The sequence below is a fragment of the Spermophilus citellus genome (assembly GCF_964194105.1).
Source record: "Spermophilus citellus genome assembly, chromosome: 18".
In the NCBI taxonomy this organism is placed as follows: Eukaryota; Metazoa; Chordata; class Mammalia; order Rodentia; family Sciuridae; genus Spermophilus; species Spermophilus citellus.
Window position 1 is genome coordinate 65,307,045 of NC_138200.1, and position 23,016 is coordinate 65,330,060.

At 50.6% G+C, this 23,016-nt stretch overlaps 1 protein-coding gene across 1 annotated transcript in view; it reads left to right on the forward strand.

The window, feature by feature from the left end:
* Positions 1 to 23,016, forward strand: part of CDH13 (cadherin 13) — an 880,020-nt gene that overhangs the window by 843,665 nt on the left and 13,339 nt on the right. Inside the window, exon 11 of the mRNA XM_081274813.1 lies at positions 6,838 to 6,980. Coding sequence (XP_081130939.1) covers positions 6,838 to 6,980 — 143 coding nt within the window. The remainder of the gene's footprint in view (positions 1 to 6,837; positions 6,981 to 23,016) is intronic.

Genomic DNA, 23,016 nt, shown 5'->3' on the forward strand with positions numbered 1-23,016 from the left:
CCGTGTCATGCTTTCTGGTTCACCCCGTGGCCAGTCCCCAGGTGTGACACTGAAGTCGTGATGGGAGCCTGCCAATGAGAGAACCGTCTAAGCCAACGTCATCTGAGAATCTAGCGAGGAGGTGGCCACACATGGGTGCTGCACTACGTTAACCTCCTCAAGCGTGTATGACTTATAGACAGAAGTGTGGCTCTAACAGAGTGTTGAACCAGTAGATTCTTTTTTTTCCCTTCAAAATATTACCATTCTGCGGATTCCAGTCCCATGCTCCTGGGTTGTTGCTGCTAAAGAAAGCCTGGCCGAGTGCTGCCCCTGCACACAGCATGGCGCTTCTCAAGCTTTGGTGACAGAACTGCCCGGAAACCCGGTGAAAATAAAAAGGATCCCTCTTACTTCAACAACTCTAGGAACTCCAACACAAGCCAAAATTGGAACTGATGGTGTAGAACGATGCCCAGCCCCCAGGGGCCAATCTGAACACAGACAAAAATCAAGGTGTCCTGTGGACAGAGAGATCCACATTGGAACCACATTCCTGCTGCTTTAAAGTGACAAAATATGGGCAAGGTATTGGACCACTGGGAACCTTTGTTTCCTCATCTGCAAAATGAGGGTGATCACCTCTACCACCTGGGGCCATGGACACTACCTGCCATGATGTGCATCCATCGTGTGGGGCCTCCTAAGTGCCCAGTGGGAGGGGCTTCCAGCTGTAAACATCACTGAAAGTCGATGCTAAAAACAGAAAGGCACTCAGAGCGCGTGATTCGTGTGGAGAAGACGGAGTCCACGGTTATCACAAGTGCACCCAGATGACCTGTGTGAAATGACCAACGATAATTCCACTTCCCTGATGGAGTGTACCTTCCTGACCTTGGGAACTGCACACCCCGCCCAGGCTCCGTGCCTGGCACAGCACTGACACTAAAAGTATCTCACAGAGTGAGGTGGGGACGGCAGGCACGAGGAGAGCGCGCCCGCGACACCTCCCCAGGGACGGGAGCCACGGACAGGTTAATGGAGCTCCTCGCTGGAGGCGGAGGAGGAGTCATTTTCTTCTCTTGACTCATCTGCACTGTCTGAGTTGTCTGCAGGGACCGCACCGTGTTTGTCGGGTGACCGTGAGAGGGGCCAAGCCCACGGAGCACATCCCACCACGACTTCCAGCTTCCTGGGGCTTTCCAGGTGGCCCCAGGAATGAAGAGGGTGGGGAGGAACAGGAGCGGACTGGTTTCTGAAGAGCAGTAGAATGTCTTCTCGTCAGTTCATTGTTTCAGCTGTGGACAGTGCGGGAAAGAGTCCACAGAGCAGGCTGAGACCACTGTCCCCAGGATGGCCCTTGGCTGGCTAGCAGGGTTGGCATCTGAGCTTGAATGTGGGGAGCTCCTGCTGTCCCGACAGACAGGAGGGGCTCTCTGTGCCCCCCCTGCCCCGTTCCTGGAAGCCTGCCCTGCTGCCGCTTTGGAGGAGGAGCTGCAGGGGGCTCAGGTCTGCCTGAGCCCTCCCCGATCCCGCATCAGCCAGCATCTGTCCATGGTCACCTCGGAGAACGGCTCCAGCCCAGGGAAACCCACGCTCCCCTCTCTTGACACGTTCACCTCTGTCCAAGATGCCCGAGGGCCAAGGGCCCCGTTCTTCCTACAGCTCCCCTTCCGGGTAGGCCTGCCACGGCACAGCCGCTCCAGTCAGAAACTGCACCTGGGGGGTTCAGTCTTATGCTGTGACAGGGACGTCCCTAACGTGGTGGAGGTGGCCATTGGTGACCGTGGTGGAGGTGGCTATTCCCTGCCACCAGGGGTTAATGAAAGGGCTTGTGGTCGGCAGAATGGCAGCCCCCAACGATGTCCATGTCCCCACCCCAGAACCCGTGGTGTTTGTGACTTGGCAAAGGAGACTTGGAGTGTGATTAAGGTTCAGGCTCTGAGATCAAAATGTTATCCTGGATTTTCTGGGTGGGCTCAGTCCAACCAGGAGCCAGCTGTGGCCAGTGTGGCTGGCCTTGAAGGGGGAAGGAGGGGCCACAGGCCAGGGACGTGAGCTGCCTGCAGAACAAGAAAGGCCAGGAAAGAGGCTGTCCTGTGCCCTCCAGAGGAACACAGCCCCCCCCCCCCCCCCCACCTCAGCCCTGCGAGGCCGGGACAGACTCTCGGCCTCCACATGAGGAGAGGGAACCTGTGTGACCTGGGCCACAGACACAGAGTCACTGGGCTACAGTGACAGGAGGAATCCATCAGGCCAAGACTGTGCTTCCGACTGGGGGACTTTGAGAGGCAGAAAATGGTAAGCAAAGGGTAGCTGTCAGCTGAGATCCCGTCACGTGGTGTGAGGGAGAGTCCTGCGTCGGGCACCGTCCGCCGTCCCGCTGCTGTGGGCTCGCTGTGCACATCCGTGGCTGTGGGAGCTCCTCTACATCTGGGGGGTGATCCTTCGTTTCCCCCCTTCCTGTATCTCCTTCTAAGACTTTTTGTAAGTTTTGCTTTTTAAATCCATCTGGAATTTCATTTTGGAACTGAGATCAGAAAGATATCCAACTTCTTTATTCTCCAAACGGCTAAAATGAGTTAACACAATTTATTAAAGGGTTTGGCTTTTCCAAACCACCCGATTGCCATGCATATCAAGTAGCAGATTTCCGTATATATGGATATATACATATGCACATAAAATCTTATGTAAAAGATCTATGTATCTCTTCCCGTTATGAAGAAGTAACAATAGAAAGAACTCCCTGTACCGGATGGATGGATGGAGGGAGGGAGGGACAGATAGATAGATAGCTGTGATATACACATAGACATCTCCATAGGGTTCAAAAACAGCTGTTTCTGATGCTCTATTTCATGGCTTTGGGCCATTGGCTCTTCCTGCCCTAGGAACACTACATAACTTGGTGACCTATTTATGTCTAAAATAAAAGGAATTAACTCATGGAATTTGGGTGCCCATGCTGCACAGATATGGGTTCCCTACATCACAGATAAAGAGTGACCCCGAGAAGCCTGCAGAAGGGACCTGTCAAGCCCTGGGCCTCCTCCTCCCCAGCAAGGTCACCCCCAAGGACCGAGAGTGGCCGCCCTTAGCTCTGAGCGTCCTTCCGGGTGGACCCCTGGCCCTGGGCCTCCCCTGGTGGCCAGCTTTCCTCCCCACCCCCGGCTGCTGGTGCACCCGGAGGACACGGCTCATCTGTCTGCCTGCATCTCTGACGCTGACACCCAGATGAGACCAGGGCTTGGCGAGAGCCCAGAGCATCTCCGAGAAGCTGCATCACAGACTGAAATGACTCCAGTTTTAATTTGATTTTTTTTTATCCTGTAACAAGCAAAGTTCACATTACAGATAAATTGCCCGGAAATTCCAATTTAATAAGGCATATGCATTTTTCAGGCCTAGAAGCACAGAAAACATCTTGCATGCTGGTGTTTTTATACTGAAAGGTTTATTAAAAAGACAGCTTTAAAATGTCAGAAATTTACATAGCGTGCCAGTCAGTTGATCAAAAAGGCTGATTTGACAAAAGTGGTCAAGAGCCAGAAAGTGGAAGAGCAGGCAGCTGGCGGTCCCGGGCAGCTGGGTGGGAGGAGGCCCCGTCGCCGAGCGCCGCCCGGAGTGGTTGGGGTCACGTGTGCAGCGAGCCGGCCTGGCGTCTGGCCCTCTCCCGCCCTGCCTAGGGGTGCCGTTCTGGGCAGAGCCAAGCTGGGCAGCAAGGTAACACAGCACGAGGTGTCCATGGGGAGAGGCACCAGATGGTGAGCGAGTAGAAACCAGCAACGTTAAATGGTCACGTTAAAGCTCAGCTGGCACAGCCACAGGTGCCACGTGAGTTCCCACCTTTGATTGGCACACATCAATCATACAGTGTGGCGCAGTCACACATGGCATCAGAGGATCCACGTCATTCCTGGGCTGACCCTGCCGCCGTTCTCTACCTACAGCTCTCCCTTCCACCCTCACGAGATCCCTTTTCCCTCTATTTCCACACAGCAGAGAAAATCCACAGCTCTAGGCTTTCCAATCTGGTTGATTTCCTTAACACTCTCCAGTTCCAGCCATTTTCCTGCAAATGACACACACAATGTCCTTCTTCTGTATGGCTGAGTACAGCTCCGTTGTGTATGTGAACCACATTTTCTTCATCCGCTGTCTGCTTTCGGACACCCAGCCAGCTCCACTACTTGGCTGTTAGGAGACAGGAGCGCACGGAGCAGAGTCCTTTGGAAAAATGCCACAGAGTGGTATGGCTGGGTCCTATGGCAGTACGGAGGCTTCCCAAAAAACTGAAAACTGAGCTACCACATATAAAATGAAAAGTAGTGAGATGTCATCCTGCAAAACCACGCAAGCCCCAGCGTCCCAGGGAATGTGACACAAACAGGGATTTTAGGGATGGCTTTGAGCATTTATCTGGCTGTCACCACTCTCAACATGAGAACAAGCAAAGGTGTTAATCGTACAGAAAACTGCAGCATCATAAGACAAAAAAATGAGAGAAAGAGAGCACTTTTTGCATGCCCAGGTGAAAGCCAGATGACTTAATTCACTGTTATTTATATCTAAACTCAGCTGAGTAATCAGGGGATTAAATACGGCCCATTTAAAATTTTCATTACTTCAAATCTGTTGAGCCACCACAAATCACTCCTGGATCAACGGCCATCTAGTGACCTGGCAAAATGGAAACAATGTCACCTTCCTATGCATCTTCCCCTCCCATGACTGCCCCCCTGAAAGGGGAACAATTCAGTCAACATTTACAGGGCATCCACCTCATGCCAGGCACTCCACTGCACCCTGGGCAACAGCTGGCCTTGTGCGGACTCCATGCTGGGTAAAGTGCAGCCCCTGGAATCCAACAGAACTGTGTTGAATTCCAGCCCTGCCACTTCTTAGCTGAGCTGCCTTTGGTGAGTTGCTAAACCTCTCTGATTTTTGGTTACCTTGTTTTCAAAGTAAGAGTAATACCCACATCACCAGGTTGTTGAGGATCCCAACATTAAAGTGGTGCTACCCATAGAGTTTAGCACAGAGCTAAGTCCACATAAGCATTCTTGGCTAATTTTGGCCAACTTTGACCTCACAATGATACTAAGTCTTCAGCATTTGGTGAAGGCAGCAGGTCCACACGGGCCCACTTTGGACTCCCGCAGGCATTTTAACCTAGGCCAGTGCAGCAAGAACCCATGCAGGGTGACTGATTCCACCCAGGAAGTCACACAGGGGGACCAAGTGGAGATGTTGAGTGGAGAATTGAAAAATAGTAGGCGCTTGCCGAGTGGAAATGTAGATTATCGTTGAAGTGACAGCCTGGTGTTTTTGAAGCAGTCCGTTTGCCTGAGGAATACCTCACTTCTGTTTTTAAAAAATATTGAGATGCTAACTGAGGCACCAGGCGGTGGGGCCCAGGCGAGGCCCCGCGGCTCTCTCCATCTGTCCGTCTGGCTGTTCCTGAGCCCCATCCTCCGGATTCACAGAACACCCCCCACACGGTGCCCCCGGCGGATGGGGTAAGAGGGGACACCCTGCTGCGGCCGTGAACCCCAACACTTCATGGCCGACTCTGAGAGCAGATTGCACCTCCCTCTGCCTGCGAGCCACCCCACGAGGCCACAGCGACGGTCCCCGGCTCACAGGGGAGGAAGCAGAAGGCAGAGGGGCAGCTTGGTGACGCAGCACAGTGACGAAGCACAAGGGGCCCTGGGGTCCTCATCTGAGGAGGGAATAACTGACCCCGGGCGGGCGCCAGGGCCCAGCGAGCAGGGCCTGGCGCTATCCACACTCAGCGTAATGCTGGGGGCTGCCATCGAGTCACTGCTGAACCAACCCTGAGCCCCGAGGCTGTCCAGGACTAAGGCTCAGCAGGGGCCTCTCCCTGGTCACTCGGGCCACATCCCCCCGGAGCTCCAGGGGAGAACTGTCTCTGCCTCCTCCAGCTTCCACTGACTTCAGTGTCCCTGGCTGGGGGTTGTGCCCCTCTGTGCTCTGCCCCCAGGGTCACACGGGCCTCTTTTCTGTGGGCTTCCCATCTCCTCTCTTCCTCTTATGAGGGCACCGTGACGGCATTCACCACACCCACACCCAGGTGACCCAGAACAGCCTCCCTTGGCAGGTGGTTGACTTAACCAGATCTGCAAAGCCTTCCCCTGAAGGTGACACTCCGGGGCTGCAGGGGGAGGGCCTGAGGACTCGGGTGGTACGGGCTGCTCACGAGCCCCTCACCTGCTGGTTCAGCTGCGTTTTAAGCGTCCTTAGACCCCACCCTGGCTGTGCCGGGCAGAGATGGTTGTCAGCAGACTGAAGGGCTGCGGGGACACGTGTCTCCTGGGACAGGCGTTTCAGAGACTGTGGGTGGCAGCAAAGCTCCCTCAGGTGGATTATGGAAGTGGCCATTGTTCCCAAGGCCACCCATTTCAAGGGACGTGTCAGGCTCGGCTGGCGGCTCCCTGGGGGCAGGCTTCCATGAGGCCAAGGCATCGCTAGGCTTTGGACTTCAACAATGAACTTCTCACAACCTCAAAAAGGTGATGTCCTTCGTGGCTGGTGGTTGGCCATGTCAGCGCCCAGCCCTCAGGGGGAGCTCCGGGACCCTCAGAATCTGCTTCTCCAACTCGTCCGCTCTCACAGGGGCACCTCCTGGCACGTCCCCAGGCGGAACGAGGCCACGGGCACAGGGAGCCGCTCTCAGAGCTGGCACTCTCTGAATGAGCGACTGTAACTGAAGCGAGGCTCTGGGTCCGTGTCCAGCCTGTCCCTGGGTCCAGACGGGCTCTCGCCCCCCACTCAGGCCTTCTGGACCCCAGGGCAGGTGCCGTCTGACGGGGTTTGTCTGTCTTGTCTTTTCAGGTACTCTGTTTACAAGGACCCCGCAGGCTGGCTGAACATCAACCCCATCAATGGCACAGTGGACACCACAGCCGTGCTGGACCGCGAGTCCCCGTTTGTCCACAACAGCGTGTACACTGCCCTCTTCCTGGCCATCGACAGTGGTGAGTAATTTGCAAAACACCGTCCAGGGACATTTCAGTTACCAACGTGTCTTCACATCTCTGCTGATGCTGCCAGGGGTGTCCCTGGGGAGGACATCAGACGTGGGAGTAGGAAAGCAGGTGTCCCAGCACACACAGCCACCCAGGTCCTCCAGGGCCCAGGATGCCCTGGTCCTTGTGGACACATGCTGTCCAGCTGGGGCTCAGGCCTGGGCTCGCTGTGCTCTGTGGCAGGCGGCTCTGGGGCTTAAAGCCACGCTGGCAGCTCTCACCCACATGCCATGTGCTCCTCTGCAAAGAGGATTCCGTGTGTGACACACGCTGCTGGAAAGTGCCAGAGGACATCCTTGTCCCGATGGCTGAACTGTCCCTGGTGCTTTATCCTGTACACTGCCATGAAAGGACACTGGGCGCATGTAGCCAGTCACTGAGTGACAAAACATTTGTGGTTCAAAACTTAATAATGCAACGTCCACGTGGCAGCCCCTGCTGCACGTGCTAGAGATTGAGCAGGGAGCTGGCCGGCTGGTGCGAAGAGCAGTACAGTCCCAAGTGCCACCAGCACCTGCTGTTGTGACGTCACACTGTAGGGAACGGTGCAATCTCGAGAAGATGGCAGTGTGGACCAGTAACAGGATGAGGGTGAGAGGGACCAGGTTCTGGAGATGTCCCACACACTGTGAAGGCCTGATGGCATGTGGTACTGACTGACATGGGGGCAGGGCACAGCAGATTGGAGCTATGTTTAGCTGAAATGTCTGTTGAATCAAGTGCAGAGACCTTTTGCTCTCCCATTATTCCTAAAAGCCAGCAGCAGTTTGGAGCTAAACACTTAGTTTGGGGTCCTGGTATGTCAAGGTGACTCTTCCCATGGCTCTTTATAGGTGCCCCTCTCACATGCACAGGGCCCTGGGGTCCATCCCTAGCACCACAAAGAGGAAAATAAAGTTCCTCCTAGAATCCCTTCCCTGCCCTTGGCCTCTCACATCCTGAAACTTCTGGAAAGTCCCTGCGTGAAAGCGGCCGCCTGGTTTCACGTTCTGGGGTGACACTCACTGGCTGTCTGATTCGAGGACATTACTTACAGAACAGTTAGGACCTGAGGAGTCCTGCAGAGCTCCTGCAGGGGACGGGGTGTCCCTGTCCTCCCCACAGGCCGCACGCGTGTGAGCTGCCTGGGGTGCTGGTCACCCGCTCGGAGGCTGGGCGTCCTCTCCTGGAAACAAGAGCCAGCCTTCTTTGATCACAGCTGTGGGACCCGGGAAGGTGAAGCGCCCGGCCCTCCACCCCCGTCAGGAGCCACACCAGCTCTTCTCCAGACGGGGGTTCTGGAAAAGAAAGAGCCAAGCAAGGAGAGTCCTCCCATGACCCAAGGAAAACCCAGCCTGGACCGGACCTGCATCCAGCTCTCCTGACTCTGGTGTCAAACCAGGAAATTCAAACTCCGCAATCACAGATGTTTCCAGAGGACTGAAAGGGTCCCTGAAGAGACAGAAAACAGAACGTTAATTAACACGCAGAACCATCGTTGGACACGAGAACGCTGAACACGGCCCAAAAGACTCACGGCACAAGGACAGACACTTCAAAGGCCTCGCAAATCAGAGGGACTTTCATGTAGAGGCTTCCTTTTGTCACTCAGAAAACACATCTCCAGGTGTCATGTTCAACCAGGAAAGCCGACACCTGTTAGATCAGAGTCGTCAGCGCTAATGGAGGTCTCCGCTTTTTCCGAAGTGAGCATTTGTCTTCTTAATTTCATAAAGATTCAATTTGTTTGATGGAATGAAAGAATAAGCATTTTTGTCATTAAACAGGAGGAAAGCTGAATCTCTTAACTTGATTTTCTCCAAACAAGGACATCACTCGGGAATCTGCCCGAGCAGGTTGATCAAATAAAGGCTGCAGGAACTTCTAGGGTAGTGAACCGACGTCCCCAGCGTCAAATTAGAAAAATGCAGGTGAATTATGAAAATTAAATGGTACAAAAAAATATTCACCATAAGGGCATCCTCGAGCCACAGAAGCCGTGAGGCCTAAGCAAACTCAACACAGGGGGGAGGGGGGGGGCATTCTGACGGCCTTGGCTTTCCTCTGGGCCACTCTTGATTCTGGGAGAGGAGGTCAGGCCTGGCCCAGGCAGAGGCCCAGGGAGGGAGGGGAAGGAAGCAGAGACACTGGTGGGAGCCAGGTGAGTCCCAGGGGCAAGCAAGAAACCTGAGGAGATTTCAACACAGCGCCACCTTTCCACCAGGGACAAATGGCTTTCAGAGACAGAGTGAGATCTCCAGGGCCTCAGAGGAGTCAGAAACCACCCAGAGGAAGCCGCCCTCCTCCAACACACAGCTGTCCCCACTTAAGATACCTGACAGATCTGCAAAGCACAAGGGCTTGGAGGGTAGGGCCGGGGCTGGCTGGAGAGCCGGGTTGCTCATGCTGGAAGGCGGAGAGCCGTCTCCTGCAGCCCGTCAGGGCTGAGATACGCAAGGCGGCCAGCCATACTCCAGGAGTGCCACAGTGAGCACCAAGGGTATGCAGAGGTGACCAAGTCTCATTAAACCTGCAGCCCAGCCTGACCCATCTGAGTCCTCAGCTGAACTGGCCAACACAAGAGAGAAAATGCAGGTAATGGGTCATCGGGAGCCTCCGTCACTCCTTGGTACATAATGCCCCGTTCACATTTATTTTTAAAAAAATCTCTAGACCCATAGAAAAGCCAGAATATGCAAGTGATGATCCAGAGAAAAGTCAGACCAACAAGGACCTGGACATTTGAGTTGGCACCCACGGACTCTGAAATCGCCACCTCTAACACGTTCAAGGGACTGGAAGACAACACTAGCCAAAAGCAGAGGAGAGTATTCCAGAGATTTGGAATCTGGAAGAGAGAATGAAACGGATATTCCAGCACAGAGGTACGTTGCACCCGATGCTAAGAAGTAAACAGGTGGGTTAACAGTGCAAGATCCATGACCTGGAAGCAGAATCTACAGAAAACACCCTCCGCACAGCACAGAGAGAGCAAAGAATCAGAAAAAAATCACATAAGAGACTCGTGGGGCGTTCATGAAACTGGAGTCACCGAAGGATAGAACAGGAAAAAAATATTTGAAGATAGAGTGCCTGGGAAGTTTCCAAAAGGAATGAGAGACATCTACCTGTTAATTCAAGAAATTCAGCAAATCACTAACAGGGTGAATTTGAGGAAAAATCACATTTCAGGAGAAGTGTCAAACAGATCAAAACCAAAATCAAAGGGAAAGTGTTAAAAGCAGCCTGAGATTGAAACAGACATTTGCATCTGGGGATGTGGCTCAGCACCAGGCAGCCTGCTTAGCATGCAGGAGGCCCTGGGTTCCCATCTCCAACACTGCAAAGAAGAAAAAGGACATTTTCCCACAACAGAGCAGCAATATGACTTATGGCTGACTTCTAAATAGGAATGAGGAAATCCAGCAATGAATGACACCCTCTGAGTAAAGACACCTGCTGAATTAGTCAGTTTCCCATCACTAGAATGAAATGCCAGAGACAGTCAACTTATGAAGAGAAAAGGTTGAGTTTTACAGGTTGCAATCCCTGATGGATTGGTGCCATGATCTGGGCCTGCAGAGAGGCAGCACACTGTGGCAAGAGCTGGTAGCACAGCAAAGCCACTAATACCGTGAGCCAAGGAGCAGAGAGGAAAAGGACAGGGCTGCAGTTCCAGGGTCCCCTGCAAGGACACCCCCAAGGCCTCAAGTCCCTGCACTGGGCGGCACCTCCTAAAGCCTCTGCCACCTCCCAGTAGTACCTCCCACAAACTAACCCTTACCAGATTGTACCTGCCAATCAAGAATTCTATAGGCCTCAGATTCTTCCTGCATAATGAAGATGAATTAAAGACCCTTTTAGACAAATAAAAGAAACGAGGGACTGTGCCGTAAGCAGATGGTTTTTACAAAAGAATATTTCAGACAGAGGGAAAATCCCGGGAGGCATGGAAATGCAAGAAGCATATAAACAGAAGGTAAAATATGGTGAGCTAATAATTACATGGCATGAGGGCTTCAAAACACTGACAGATCTAAAACACACAATGACCATGACAAGGAGGGGGGCTGGAGAAGGCAGTGAGGGCCAGCTCCGCGTCACTGGAGATGAGGGCACCACCATGCTTGGTGTCCAGCTGCAAGGAGCCAAATATCTACACCGTGACCTGCAGCGAGCACAGAAGAACAGAAAAAAGGTGTAAGGCTAACAAATCAACAAAAGGGAAAATGTCTGATTCATCCAGAGAGACAGGAAAGGGCGTTTTCAAAATGAGCCAAATAGAAAAGCATAGTAATAGGCCAAATATAACCCTAGTGACACCACAATTAAATGTCAACTGATAATACACCGAGATTATCAGACTGTTTTTAAAAATCAACAAACTGATGTTACAAAGAACACACTTTTAGTGACCACATAGAAGAGAAGAGATGATCCTATACTCCCAAAGGCAGCTTGAAGGCAGATTTTAACACAGGAAACATGACGAGAGGCAAAGGGGCCATGTCATGACAGTGAAAGAAGCAACCTCAGGCCAGATATCGCGCTTCACAACCCTGAACCTGTGTGCACCCAGCAGCGTGGGTCAGAATACACAGAGCAGAGGAGACAGAGAAGAGAAGCAGGCAGGCCCGCGGTCCCTGTGGGAGACGTCAGCACCCCTCACATTCCCAGCAAAAACAACCAGAAGCAAAGACGCAGAGCCCTTGCGCAGCCCAGGGGCGAGCCTGAGCAGCAAACACGCACAGAGCCGAGTGCAGCAGCCCAATTCCTTCCCTCAGGTTCACGGGAAATTTTTACCAAAGTTGTTCATGTGCAGAGATAGAGAAGGTAACAATTTTTTAAACTACCATGATTTAGAGTATCTCTCCCAACACAATGAAACTAAGATAGACGTTAAGGTTACGATACAGCTGGAAACCCCTAGCTGCCTGATATAAACAATACCCTGCTCATAAGTCCTAATCAAGAAGAATGTTGCATAGAAAATATTAGGGAGAGAATAATGAAATTCCAAAATATCCACACTTGTAGAATGAGCAGTGCTCAGATGGAAATTCAAAACATACATACAAGATGAAGTCAGTTGGTCCTTAGAAAAGATTTCATAAAATTAATAAATTCATGTCAATACTGGTGTATCGCTTTTAAAAAGGTTAAAAAAACCAATTACAATATCAAGTATAGAAGGAGGAATTGACTACAGACGTCAAAAGAGTACTGTGAGCAGATTTATGAAATGAATTTGGCAATTTCAGATGTGATGTGAAGTTTTTCAGAACTATACCAAATTATCTAAGAAGAAGTAGAAAAATCTTTAATAACTCAATATGGAAAGAAAAATCTGTTGTTGAAACTCTTTCCACAAAGAAAATTCAAGGCCCAGACAGCTTCCTACAGGCTTCCAAATAATGAAGAATGAAAACCACCAACCTGCACACTCCTCCTGAAATAGAAGTAGAAGCAACACTTGGCAGCTCTTTTCAGGAGACCGGGTTTTGTCCAAAACCTGACAAAGTCTTATGAGAAATAAAAGTTACAGATCAAACGAGCATATATTTTAAAATTCTTAACAAAATATTAACGAACTCAGCAAACATGATATGATCGTCATAATAGTTGCATTTGAAAAAAAAATTCTACGATGATGCAAGATTAAAAAAAAATAGGAAAATCCCTTATCTGATAAAGGTGCAGGAAGAGCTGCTGCTTCAGCAAACGTCTTGCGCCGTGGTCCCCCAAAAGCTCTCGTCTTGAGCGCTTGGTCCCCTGCAGCAGTGTTCAGAGGTGTGGCTTTGGGGAAGCGACAGGACCGGGAGGGCTCTGACCTCACTGATAGATTCACAGCTGGATGAATGTGGGGAGATGGGACCCAGGTCCTGGGGAGCAGGCCCTGGGGACGTGCCCTCAGGCCCCTTTCCTCCCTTCTGGGTGACTCTGTCTCACTCAGGCCCTAAGCAATAAAGCCACTGACCAGGGACTGAAGCTTCGGAGACCACAAGCCGAAATCAATCTTTCCTCCTAGAACCTGTTTTCCTCAGCTGTTTCCTCACGGTGATGGAAAGAAGCTGACTAACACAAAGACTAAGCAATTTCCCCTGAGGTCAGATCAGTCCCAACCTGAGAAAGAAAAAAAGAAAAAGAAATACATGTGTACACAGAGACGGAGATAGAACAGGTCCACGTTCACACAGCATGAAGACCCGACGCTGATTCAATGTTAGTTCTCTCCCACTGACAGAGGAAGACCAAGAAAAATCCCAGCAAAGATAGTTCGGGGAGGCGACAGAATTGATAAGCTGACCGTGGAATTTATATGGAAATATAAGGAGCTAAAAAGAGCCAACCTAGGGCTAGGGTTGTGGCTCAGAGGTAGAGCGCTCGCCTAGCATGCGGGAGGCACTGGGTTTGATCCTCAGCACCACCTAAAAATAAGATATAGATATTCTGTCCACCTACAACTAAAACATAAATATTAAAATAAAACAGAGCCAAGGCAATCTTGAAGAATCAGCTAGAAGAATCACCCACCTCTATCCAGATCTACTAGGAAACAAGGGTCATTAAAACCGCAGGGTGTTTGCATGGGGATGAGGGGCAGTGGCCAGAAAAACAGAATAGAGGCTCAGGAGAACCCCCACACAGACACCGTCCAGCTGTTAGGAGGACGGGTGTCAGCGGTGCAGAGGGAAAGCAAGGGCTTGGTGCCAACCGCGCTGGGCTGTGTGGATCGACATGTGGAAGAAGAACCTCCTAGACCCCCTTAAGCCCCATCCAGCCATCGATTCTAAATATGTCACAGAGCGGAATACGAGAGGTGAGACGACACATGGGTTAGAAACAAGAGGCAGGTGCGTCCTTGGCGTAAGCAAAGATGTCTTAGTGAGACATGAAAATACCGCCCACAAAGGGAGAGAGAGCACAGCATGTCATGACCTTAACGTCCAGAGCTTGTGTGTTAAAGGTAAGAACTGTCTTTCACCCACGATGCCATCAAGACCGCGAATTGCAGAATTGCATGGTGTGGAGATGCCTGGGTTGGAGGTCTGGGGAGGAAGAGGTGCTGGGAACCGGCAGAACTCAATGTTAACAAGCTAGAGAAGGAGGTGACATGGTACAAAGAAACCCTGCAGTCTGGAAGAAAAAGACCACCCAAAGAAGAACGGGCAAGGGGCTGAACAGGTTCCTCACAAAAGAGGGCCAGTAAACACACAGAAAGATGCTCTATTTAATTAATGAAGAAGATATGGATTAAACTATAGTAACAAATTAGCATGCATACTAATAAAGGAACTTCAAGAACACATCTGCAAAGCAGCTGAAATGCAAAGGTGGGAAATCCCAAGTCCCAACAAGGCTGAGCCATGAGCAGAGCTCACCCACAGCTGGCAGCGTGTGCCTTGTACAAGACCTTTGGAAACACAGTGCCAACTGAAGCTGAGCGCACGTACCCCCTACCATCCCAGAATCACTCGCCAAGTACAGTTTAGCCTATCAAAAATAGGTTCTCCAAAACTCAGGTGCCACCAGAAGGCTCTTCACAGCACTACCCATAAGAACCCCAAGTTGGAAATCATCCAACACAGAGCAAAAGTAGAAGGATAGACGGGTCATTCACATGCTAGTGTCTACACAACCGCAAAATGTATTCACAGAGGTATCTCAAAATATAATGTTGAGCAAAAGAATGCTCAAACAACAACCAAAAAAAAAAAAATCACGTGCTGAACAACTCCATCTATGAAAAGACAGAGCTCAGGCAAAATAAATCATAGCTGCCGGGGCCCTGGAGGATGGTTCCTGGGTCTGCTAGTGCTGGGTCGCAAGGGTACGTCCGTACGGTGGGAATTCAAGCTACGTATTTATGGCGCGTGAACAGTTTCTGTGTGGCAGTAGGAACTTTTAAAATGTATGGCTACACAAGAGCACGTACCTCGTCAGCTGGAGCCTGTGACCTTTGGGGCCTTCTCTGAATACCTGCTTACCCTCCAGACAGCCTCAGCATCTCCCTGTCCCAGGGAAGGAGGACCTTCATCTGCTGAGAGAAGGACCAGTTCTTCCAGAAAGGACAGTGATAGGATTTCTACAGAGAAAACAAAGCAAAGCAAGCCCTCTGCAGGCCCCAGAATGCTTTGCAAAGGGCAGACGTGGCACCATGATAACTGGCCACCCACAGGTCTACTGGCTGAGAACAGTTATGAGACACAGCCACGAGAGCGTTTTCTCTGAGGCTCCTCTCAGAGGCTAGAACTGGAAGATCAGAATGAAGTAATGCAAAGAACAGGCCCGGGCGGGAAACCCAAGGTTAACAGAAACAAAGACTCTTTGGATGTTTTGGCTTGGGACCCCAAGATAGTTGACAAAGTCTAGAATCGTGCTTCTTAGCAACATGGATATTGCCTAGGTTGTAACTGAAAATTTGGGGGTGAAGAGATGTTTTGAAACCAACCATCTGTTATCAATTTTAATGAGCTACAAATTACCTAAGAAGATCATTTGCGTATAATTGAAATGCTTTTGTTTTCCTGTAGTTAAATGATTGGGTGAGTGACGCCTTTAATCCGGTACATTAGTAAGAGACGACCTTTAATGTTGGCAAGCACTTTATCTTTAGAGATGGATATCATCATTTGTCTCACATGGTCCAGATTTTCCGAAAAGGTTAAGATAGAGCCTTCGGAGCACAGAAACTCTTCCTAAAGACTTCAATGAGCACAGAATTGCTGCCCTGTCTGAAGAAAGGAAAAATAATAACTGTTAGGAAAATACCACGCTGGAGAAAGAATGTTCAGGAAAGGCAATCAAAGCAATCCTCTGGAGGATGTGCTGACAGTGAGCAAAGCAGTAGCAACTAGCTCTGGCCACTCCTAGGTGAGGACCACCCTGCTCAGGAGGTCACCAGAAGGTCAAATGTCATTGCACTGTCTCCTGTGGGCTGAACACTGTCAGCAGCAATTTCTTCAACAGTTCTGAATCTCACTGGGGTGCTCGGGCCAGGTTCTGCTGGTCTGGTCCTGCAGCCTCCTCCTCACCTGTAACTGCAACCTTCTCTCCTGCTTTTGGGGAATTGTACGGGGCTCAGCACTCAGTGATGGTTACTGAATTAGGCTCTTGTGCTGCAACAACAGTTTGTTGGCTCCAAACAACAAAGACAAATATTTTGCTCTGATTACATCCAATGTCCTTGCCCAGCACCCGTGCTATGCAGAGAATTTCAAAAGAAAAAGAAAGAAAAACACATATACCTCTGTTAGTTCTTCCTGAGGCTCAGTGCATATGAAATAGAAAGTCCGTGCCATGTCCAGAATCCATGTGAAGTCTCTCCATGATTACCAAAAGTGTCGTGTCCGCCATCTATTTCCATCTGAAAGAGCAGGGAAGTGATCACATTAAAACAAGCCAAATTACCCCTAAATTCAGCAGCTGGTTTTCATGACTTAGCAACTTGTATAAAGTATGTGCGGGTCTGTCAGTGAAAAATGCGTCTACCAGGAAGACACACAGATATAGAACTAGCATAACAGCGATAACATTAAAGTGGAATCAGCTATGATCATGATTTTTCATAGGCTAAGATATTTCACGTCCCAATCTGTCTTTTCCCTTAGTCCCCTGTATGATAGATATTCTGAAAATACCACTAATTCCAAAGTGAAATATTGTTCAAAGTACATTCAGATTGATAGAAAGGAAGGAGCATGCTATCCGGTCCCACAGTGAAATGGTGACTGATCCAACAGATGACCACAGCCCCCCAACAGGGAATCTGGACTTCAAAAGAAGCCTCAGTTTGTGTGGGCTTTCTCTTTACGTCCATCAACCAAGCTCTGGACCACATGAGGGACAGAGGAAGATCATTTAGATTGATTCTACTTAAAAGATGCTAGTTTGGATAAAATCAAGCCATTAGTTAAGATGGCAACCCAATTAAGCCAGCTTAATATCCCTTATCTCTGCTGTTGTATTAATTGAGGAAGAAAAATAAATTGAAAACCCAGCCATCGTTCCTTGTTATTTCAAGTACAGCAAAATATCAATCAAGTTGAAAATACTAGCTACAATTTTGTCATGGAGAAAATGGCCCCGTAAAACAACTCTTGAGTCTGGTGCCCAAGAGGCTGCAGTCAGAGCTGTATGGAGACACCCTGCCCCCCAACTCTCACCCGTGGCCTTGGAATGAGCCTGGCTCATTAGCAGGGCTGCTACAGGACAACTGACCCTCCAACCTCAGTCTCCCACCTGCATCATGAGGCAAATTCCACCTGCTAAGTTGTCATGAGGACCCCAGAAGCGTTGGAGCTGACTTGAGCTGAGTCGTGGGATGATTTTCTGAATTTACCATTACAAACTCATCCAGGCAGTCAGCGACACGCCATCTGTGACCCCCTGGTGGTGATCTGACCAGTTTTCTAGGGAAGGGATGAGCCGCCCAGCCCTCTGCTCGGAGCAGGGCACTGCGTCAGAAAGTTAGCCAGAAAAATGCCAACTTCAACCCGCCATCAATTCAGGGAGTGTGCCTCCAGCTGACTAGGGACATTTAAGCCAATGGCCAACTACCAGTCAGCAGGACACTCCCATATTGACCATCTTCAACATGATATTTTCATTCATTTTTATGGGAAAGAAACTGATTTGGGCATTAAAATGACTGTCATCACACCCACGTGCACCAGCTCAATTCATCCTGCCTAAGTGATCTGGTCCCCCTCAGTACCACCCAGTGCCCTGCTTGGCAACAGCATCACAACTGCCCGGTCCCCAAGCTAGAACCCATCCTCCACGAGGCTCTGCCCCTACCCTTCTAGAGCTGGCCTCCATGTCTGCCCAGCTTCTGAAGCCAGCCTCTGCCCTGCCCCTGTCTGCCTCCCCAGGGCACCTCCATGTCACTCACACCACAGTCCTGACCTCCCGGTGGTCTTCCCATCCACACTCCCGTCACTCCAAGTTCTTCTTGCGTCTCCAGCACCCTCTGCTTTTTACCAGAGCCATGGTCCTGCTATAATGTCTTTGAACTTCTCTCAAGATAGCTGCACCACTTCCTCCCCCTAGAACAATCTGCCTGCTTCCCACCAAGTGTCCTGGCTTCCAGCACACTCAAATGTCATCTTCCTGAAGCCGGTCCCCAGACAGCTCACTGTGCCATGCCTCTGAGCCTTACTTAGTGTCCCCTCTCTTCCTGCGCGGAAGGCCAACCTGTGTGTGTTGACGTACCTGCTCCTGCACCGACCACTGGCGTGTCAGCAGCAGGCACCAGGACCCCTGTGTCCTGTGCATTTGCCTCCAGGCGGAGTCCCAGTAAATGATGATTGACAGAGAGGATAGAATGAAACTGTCATGTTGAAACAGGGCCTCCAAGTCAATTCTTCCCTTTATTACTTTCTCTGAAGTCAGCAAAATGGAAACAAAAAAGCCAAAGAGTTGAATTTTAAAAATTAATGAACAGTTTAGGTTCTGGTTATTGTCTTTTCTAAAAGGATGTTTAAATCCGGATCATGAGGATAATTGCTTCAGCTCTACCTCAGGTTGCACACGTACAAACCGGGCACTTCATTTTGCAGACTTGTTTTCTATCAGGCTCACTATTAAATTTTTTCCATGTGTGTGCTTCCTAAAATGAAATTATCAGTTCTCTATTAACAAAGCAATGAAAAATGTTTATGAGTTTTAAAAACCGTGGTTCTTGGCCTATGGGGCGCATGCTAAAAAATTATTTGTAAAATCCTGGTGCTGAAAAGCCTCACCAAATAGAACACAAGGAATTAACAAAATCATTCAGAAGATAAGCCAAGGGAGGGGTGGGACTGCTTCACTCTCTGCCTTAGAGCAAGGGCGCCAGCGAGTTTGGAGTCCTGTTCACGTGCCGTGATAGATCTGGCTTCTGAGTGAAGGTTCAATAGAAACACAGAGAAATTGGGGGTCAGTGCATGGCAGGTCTCAAACCCCAGCTGTCCCCCTCAGCATGTGCCCAGTAGCCCACATCTGGACAGTGGCTTCTCTTCAGAGGGCCCAATCTGCTGATCACTGTCCCCAAACTGAGACCTCCAGCTTCCTTGAGAGGCCAGCGAGGTGCCAGCTGAGGTCTCTCTCGTTGTTCGTGGTGTGACCCCTGCTCTAGTCACAGACCGGCCCCACCACACACTCTTCCTCCCCCAAGTGAGGGAAGGGAGGCCTTGGATTCAGATGCCTCCAGTTCCCTACTAGGACTGGGAAAGAGCCCGAGGTCAGGCTTCATGGGGCTCGTGGAGGGGCCCTGCTCCCTCTCCCTCTCCTCCTCCAGTCTATTCTGCACAGACAACCCCACCTGGCACACCACCCCCACCTGCAGCCCCTTGCACTCGTGACCCCCAGGTAAGGCCCAGGCTACAGGCCCCAGGACCAGTTCCGGGGAAACACGGGAACAGCAACTGGAGCCAGAGCTGTCTCCTGAAGACTCTTGCTGAAATCCGAGCGTTCTGCGCACATAAAGCCAGCCCCTCCACCCGGGCAGCTGCAGGCTCCCTGTTCATCTAAGGGACCTTCTTGGAGGAGGCGTTTAGAGTCTTACTGCTCTAGGGACATCATAGCACAGGTAAATCTGGTCCTTCATGCACAGATGTTGGTGGCAGCTTTATTCACAACAGCAAAACATGGTCTACCCAAATGTCCATCAACTAAAGAATGGATGGACAGAACATGGTCCATCCACTCGGTGAACTCTGATGTAGCCAGGAAAAGGAATGGAGTAGTGACAGGCTACCAAGTGGACGAGCCTCCAAACCCTGTGCTGAGTGCAAGAAGCCATACTCCAAAGGTCACACACTGTGTGGTGCCATTTATTAAGTGTCCAGGACGGGCAAGTCTGTGGAGACAGGAGCAGTAGGAGTACGCAGATTTAGCACAGATGGTTTCTTTTTAAGGGTGATGAAGTTCTAACGTAGATGGTGAGGCTGGCTGCATGACGCTGTGAATTTACTAAAACCAGGCCATCGCCAAAGTAAACCGAGAAAAGGATGTAAAGTAGAATTGGGGAAAAGATTCTTCAATCCCCGAATAACTTTGGAGTCTAACATTTCCTTTCTGATTATTACAGCAATCGTGGTTATTGTAAAGGAAATTAAAAATAGAAAAAGATATTAGTTTAATGTTAATTACCTGGAGAGAGAATCATCACTTGGGTTTTAATATATTCCCTTCTAATCTTTTTCCAATCACACATACACTTTTTAATTAGGATCATTACTATCAGTCATATCTATCAGGGACAAGATCTAAAGCTTATGCGTATCGTTTCTCAAGAGTGGAACCTATCAGAAAAAGCTCAGTATTTTTTGGATACATGGAAATTCTGCTTGGTCATGATTCTGAAAAAAATTCTCTGAGATTAAAAAACAAAAAGAAAACCCGCCCTGTTTCTCCTTACACCCACACAGCATCAAAGCAACGAGGGATGGCTGTGCCCCCCAGGCCTCTTTGGGCCCAGCTCTGCAGGCCTTCCTCCTGGGGCAGCGCCCCGTTGGCCACGTCAACAGGGGAAGCCGGAGAGAGGGCCCAACCTCTTTGCCTGGTGCTCTGACCACAGCACTAACACTAAAGCTCTGAGCTCAGGACTTGGAGTGGCAGTTTGCAATCGACAGCTACTGCGTTCAGTCCATGGACCACCCAGGAAGATCCAGGAAGCGACGCATGTCATCAGGCAGCAGCTGTCACACAGGCGACTGGCTGATGCGATGGCGCCTTGGACAAGGAACTCTGCTTCTGGGTCCCCAGTCTCCTCTTGGGGAAAATGAGAGACAGCTGGGAAGCAGAACCCCTGGGCCCAAGGCAGCAGCCCAGCTGGTTCTCTTGGACCTCACCCAGTCTAACAGCAGGGTTCAAGTTCTCCACGTGCCTCCTCCGCTTTCCTTAGTCAGACCGTCCTGCGGCACAGCCCTGCCCCTCAAAACCAGGAGCCCCAAAGCCTCAGGGTAAACAGGAACCAGGCTGACCAGGAGCTGACCAGGCCAGGAGTGTGGCCACAGTGTGCCTGAGCCCCAGAGCCAGCCCCGCTACTTCATGGGCAGTGGCCACTGCTCACCAGGAGGAATCTGGCAAAGCTATCAACACCGAAATCAAACCATGGGTCCCTTTGACACATCTTGTCATGCGACGTGCTGAGGCATTACACACTGTCCGTGCTGAGTGGGAGCAACAAAGCCACAAGCAGAGGGTGGGAGCCAGGAGGACAGAGGCAGTGTGCCCAGTCCATGGAGCAAAAGCGCCTCCAGGTCTTCAAGTCACATCCTCCATCTGGAACAGATTCAGTCAAAGAAAGGAGGGACCACAGGAAAGAAAATGGTGACCACCCCATGTCTTGCCACTGTCTGGCAGCAGGTGGGCGAGACACAACATAAGAAACCCACAGGAGGGGAAGAGGGGCCCAAGGTCAAGAGTGACAGGCCCTCACCGGAAGTGGGTTAGATGGAAAGGGGTCTTTCTGCTACACGGTAGGCTTTGTCTCCAGCCTACTCTAAGCCTTCATTATCATTTGGAAATGAAATTTGATGGGGTCGCTCTTGGGAGGGGGGAGTTCAAAATACCTCTTTACCCCCAACCACACTTTTGTGCCACAGAACCCCTAACTTCAGCCCCGTCACTGAAAGCAATTCCTTCTGCCGAGCAGCTGGCGTGTGCTCCTACCGGGTGTCCCTGTGACCCTTCCTTCAGAAGACCCACCTGGGGCAGGGGCAGCTTTGCTTTTACAGTGATTTCAGAAACTTGAAAGAGACTGTAGGAGTATTCACGCACAGACACGCTCAACTGCAGGAAAGAAGGCTGGGCTGAGAGGCCTTGGCAAGAGGGAGGAGGCAGCCTCCAGTCAGGGTCAGCAGAGCAACACCAGCTAAACTCAGGGAGCGGGGAGCAGGTAACAAAGGACGCCCAACTCAAGTGCCCCGGCACTCCAGCACCAGGCCACAGCCCACGAAGGACCAGTGGTCATCTTGAGAGGCCAGGCTTCCTGGGAAGTCCTCAGATGAAAAGCAAGAATTGGAGAATAGCCCAGAGACCCACTGCCCAAGTCAACTGCTGGCTCAAAGAAAGGTCCAGTTTCTTGCAGCATGAAGACGGGTCGGCAGGAACCCCGGCACCACAGAATCTCTGACCACAGCTCAGCTCGCCTTCTCACCAAACTTTCCACGTGACTCGTGGATGGATCACTTATTCAGTTTTGTCCTGCAAATTAAAATCAAGTCACTCTTAAAGCGACCTCTTTAAATTGCTTTCGAAATGGTGCAGACCTCGCGGCGCTCCTGGTGTGTCGTGGCCACACTTACCCATCATTTTCAGCACCTTCGTTTCACGGGTGCGCCGCCCCTCACCTCAGTTCCCTGCCTGGCCTTACCTGTGCCCCACCTGGATTGTCACAGCCAGATCCCCGGCCATCTGAGCCTGTCCAAGAGGCAGAGAAGGCTTCACTCAAAACTACGGCCTCTAAAGTGAGCCGTCACTGTGGGAAACAGGGTGTGGTGCCATTCCCCGGAAATCAAAGAATCACCCTATGATCATCAGTTACTCTCTGGACACACACCCCAGAGAATTTAAATAGGAACTCCAACAGGTTGTGGACACCTATGCACCCATCACCATCATCCCCAATTACCACAGCAGGAAGGAACATAAGTGTCCATCAGCCCGTGAATGGAGAAGTGAAACGGCGGGTGTGGGGCGGGTGTATGTATACAGACACACATGCAAAGGATGTTAATTAGCCTTAAAAAGAAAGGAAATTCTGGGCTGGAGATATGGCTCAGTTGGTAGAGTGCTTTCCTGGCATGCACAAGGCCCTGGGTTCAATCGCCAGCACCATAAAAAAAAAAAAAAAAAAAAAAGAAGAAAGGAAATTCTGATGCCACACAGATGAACCTTAATGATGCTAAGTGAGATAAACCAGCCACAAAAGGAACTGCGGGACTGTGGCTTCTGGGAACTGGAATGGAGGCCTTGAAGAGGGGTAATAGGGAGTCTCACGGGTATAGGGTTCCAGTAG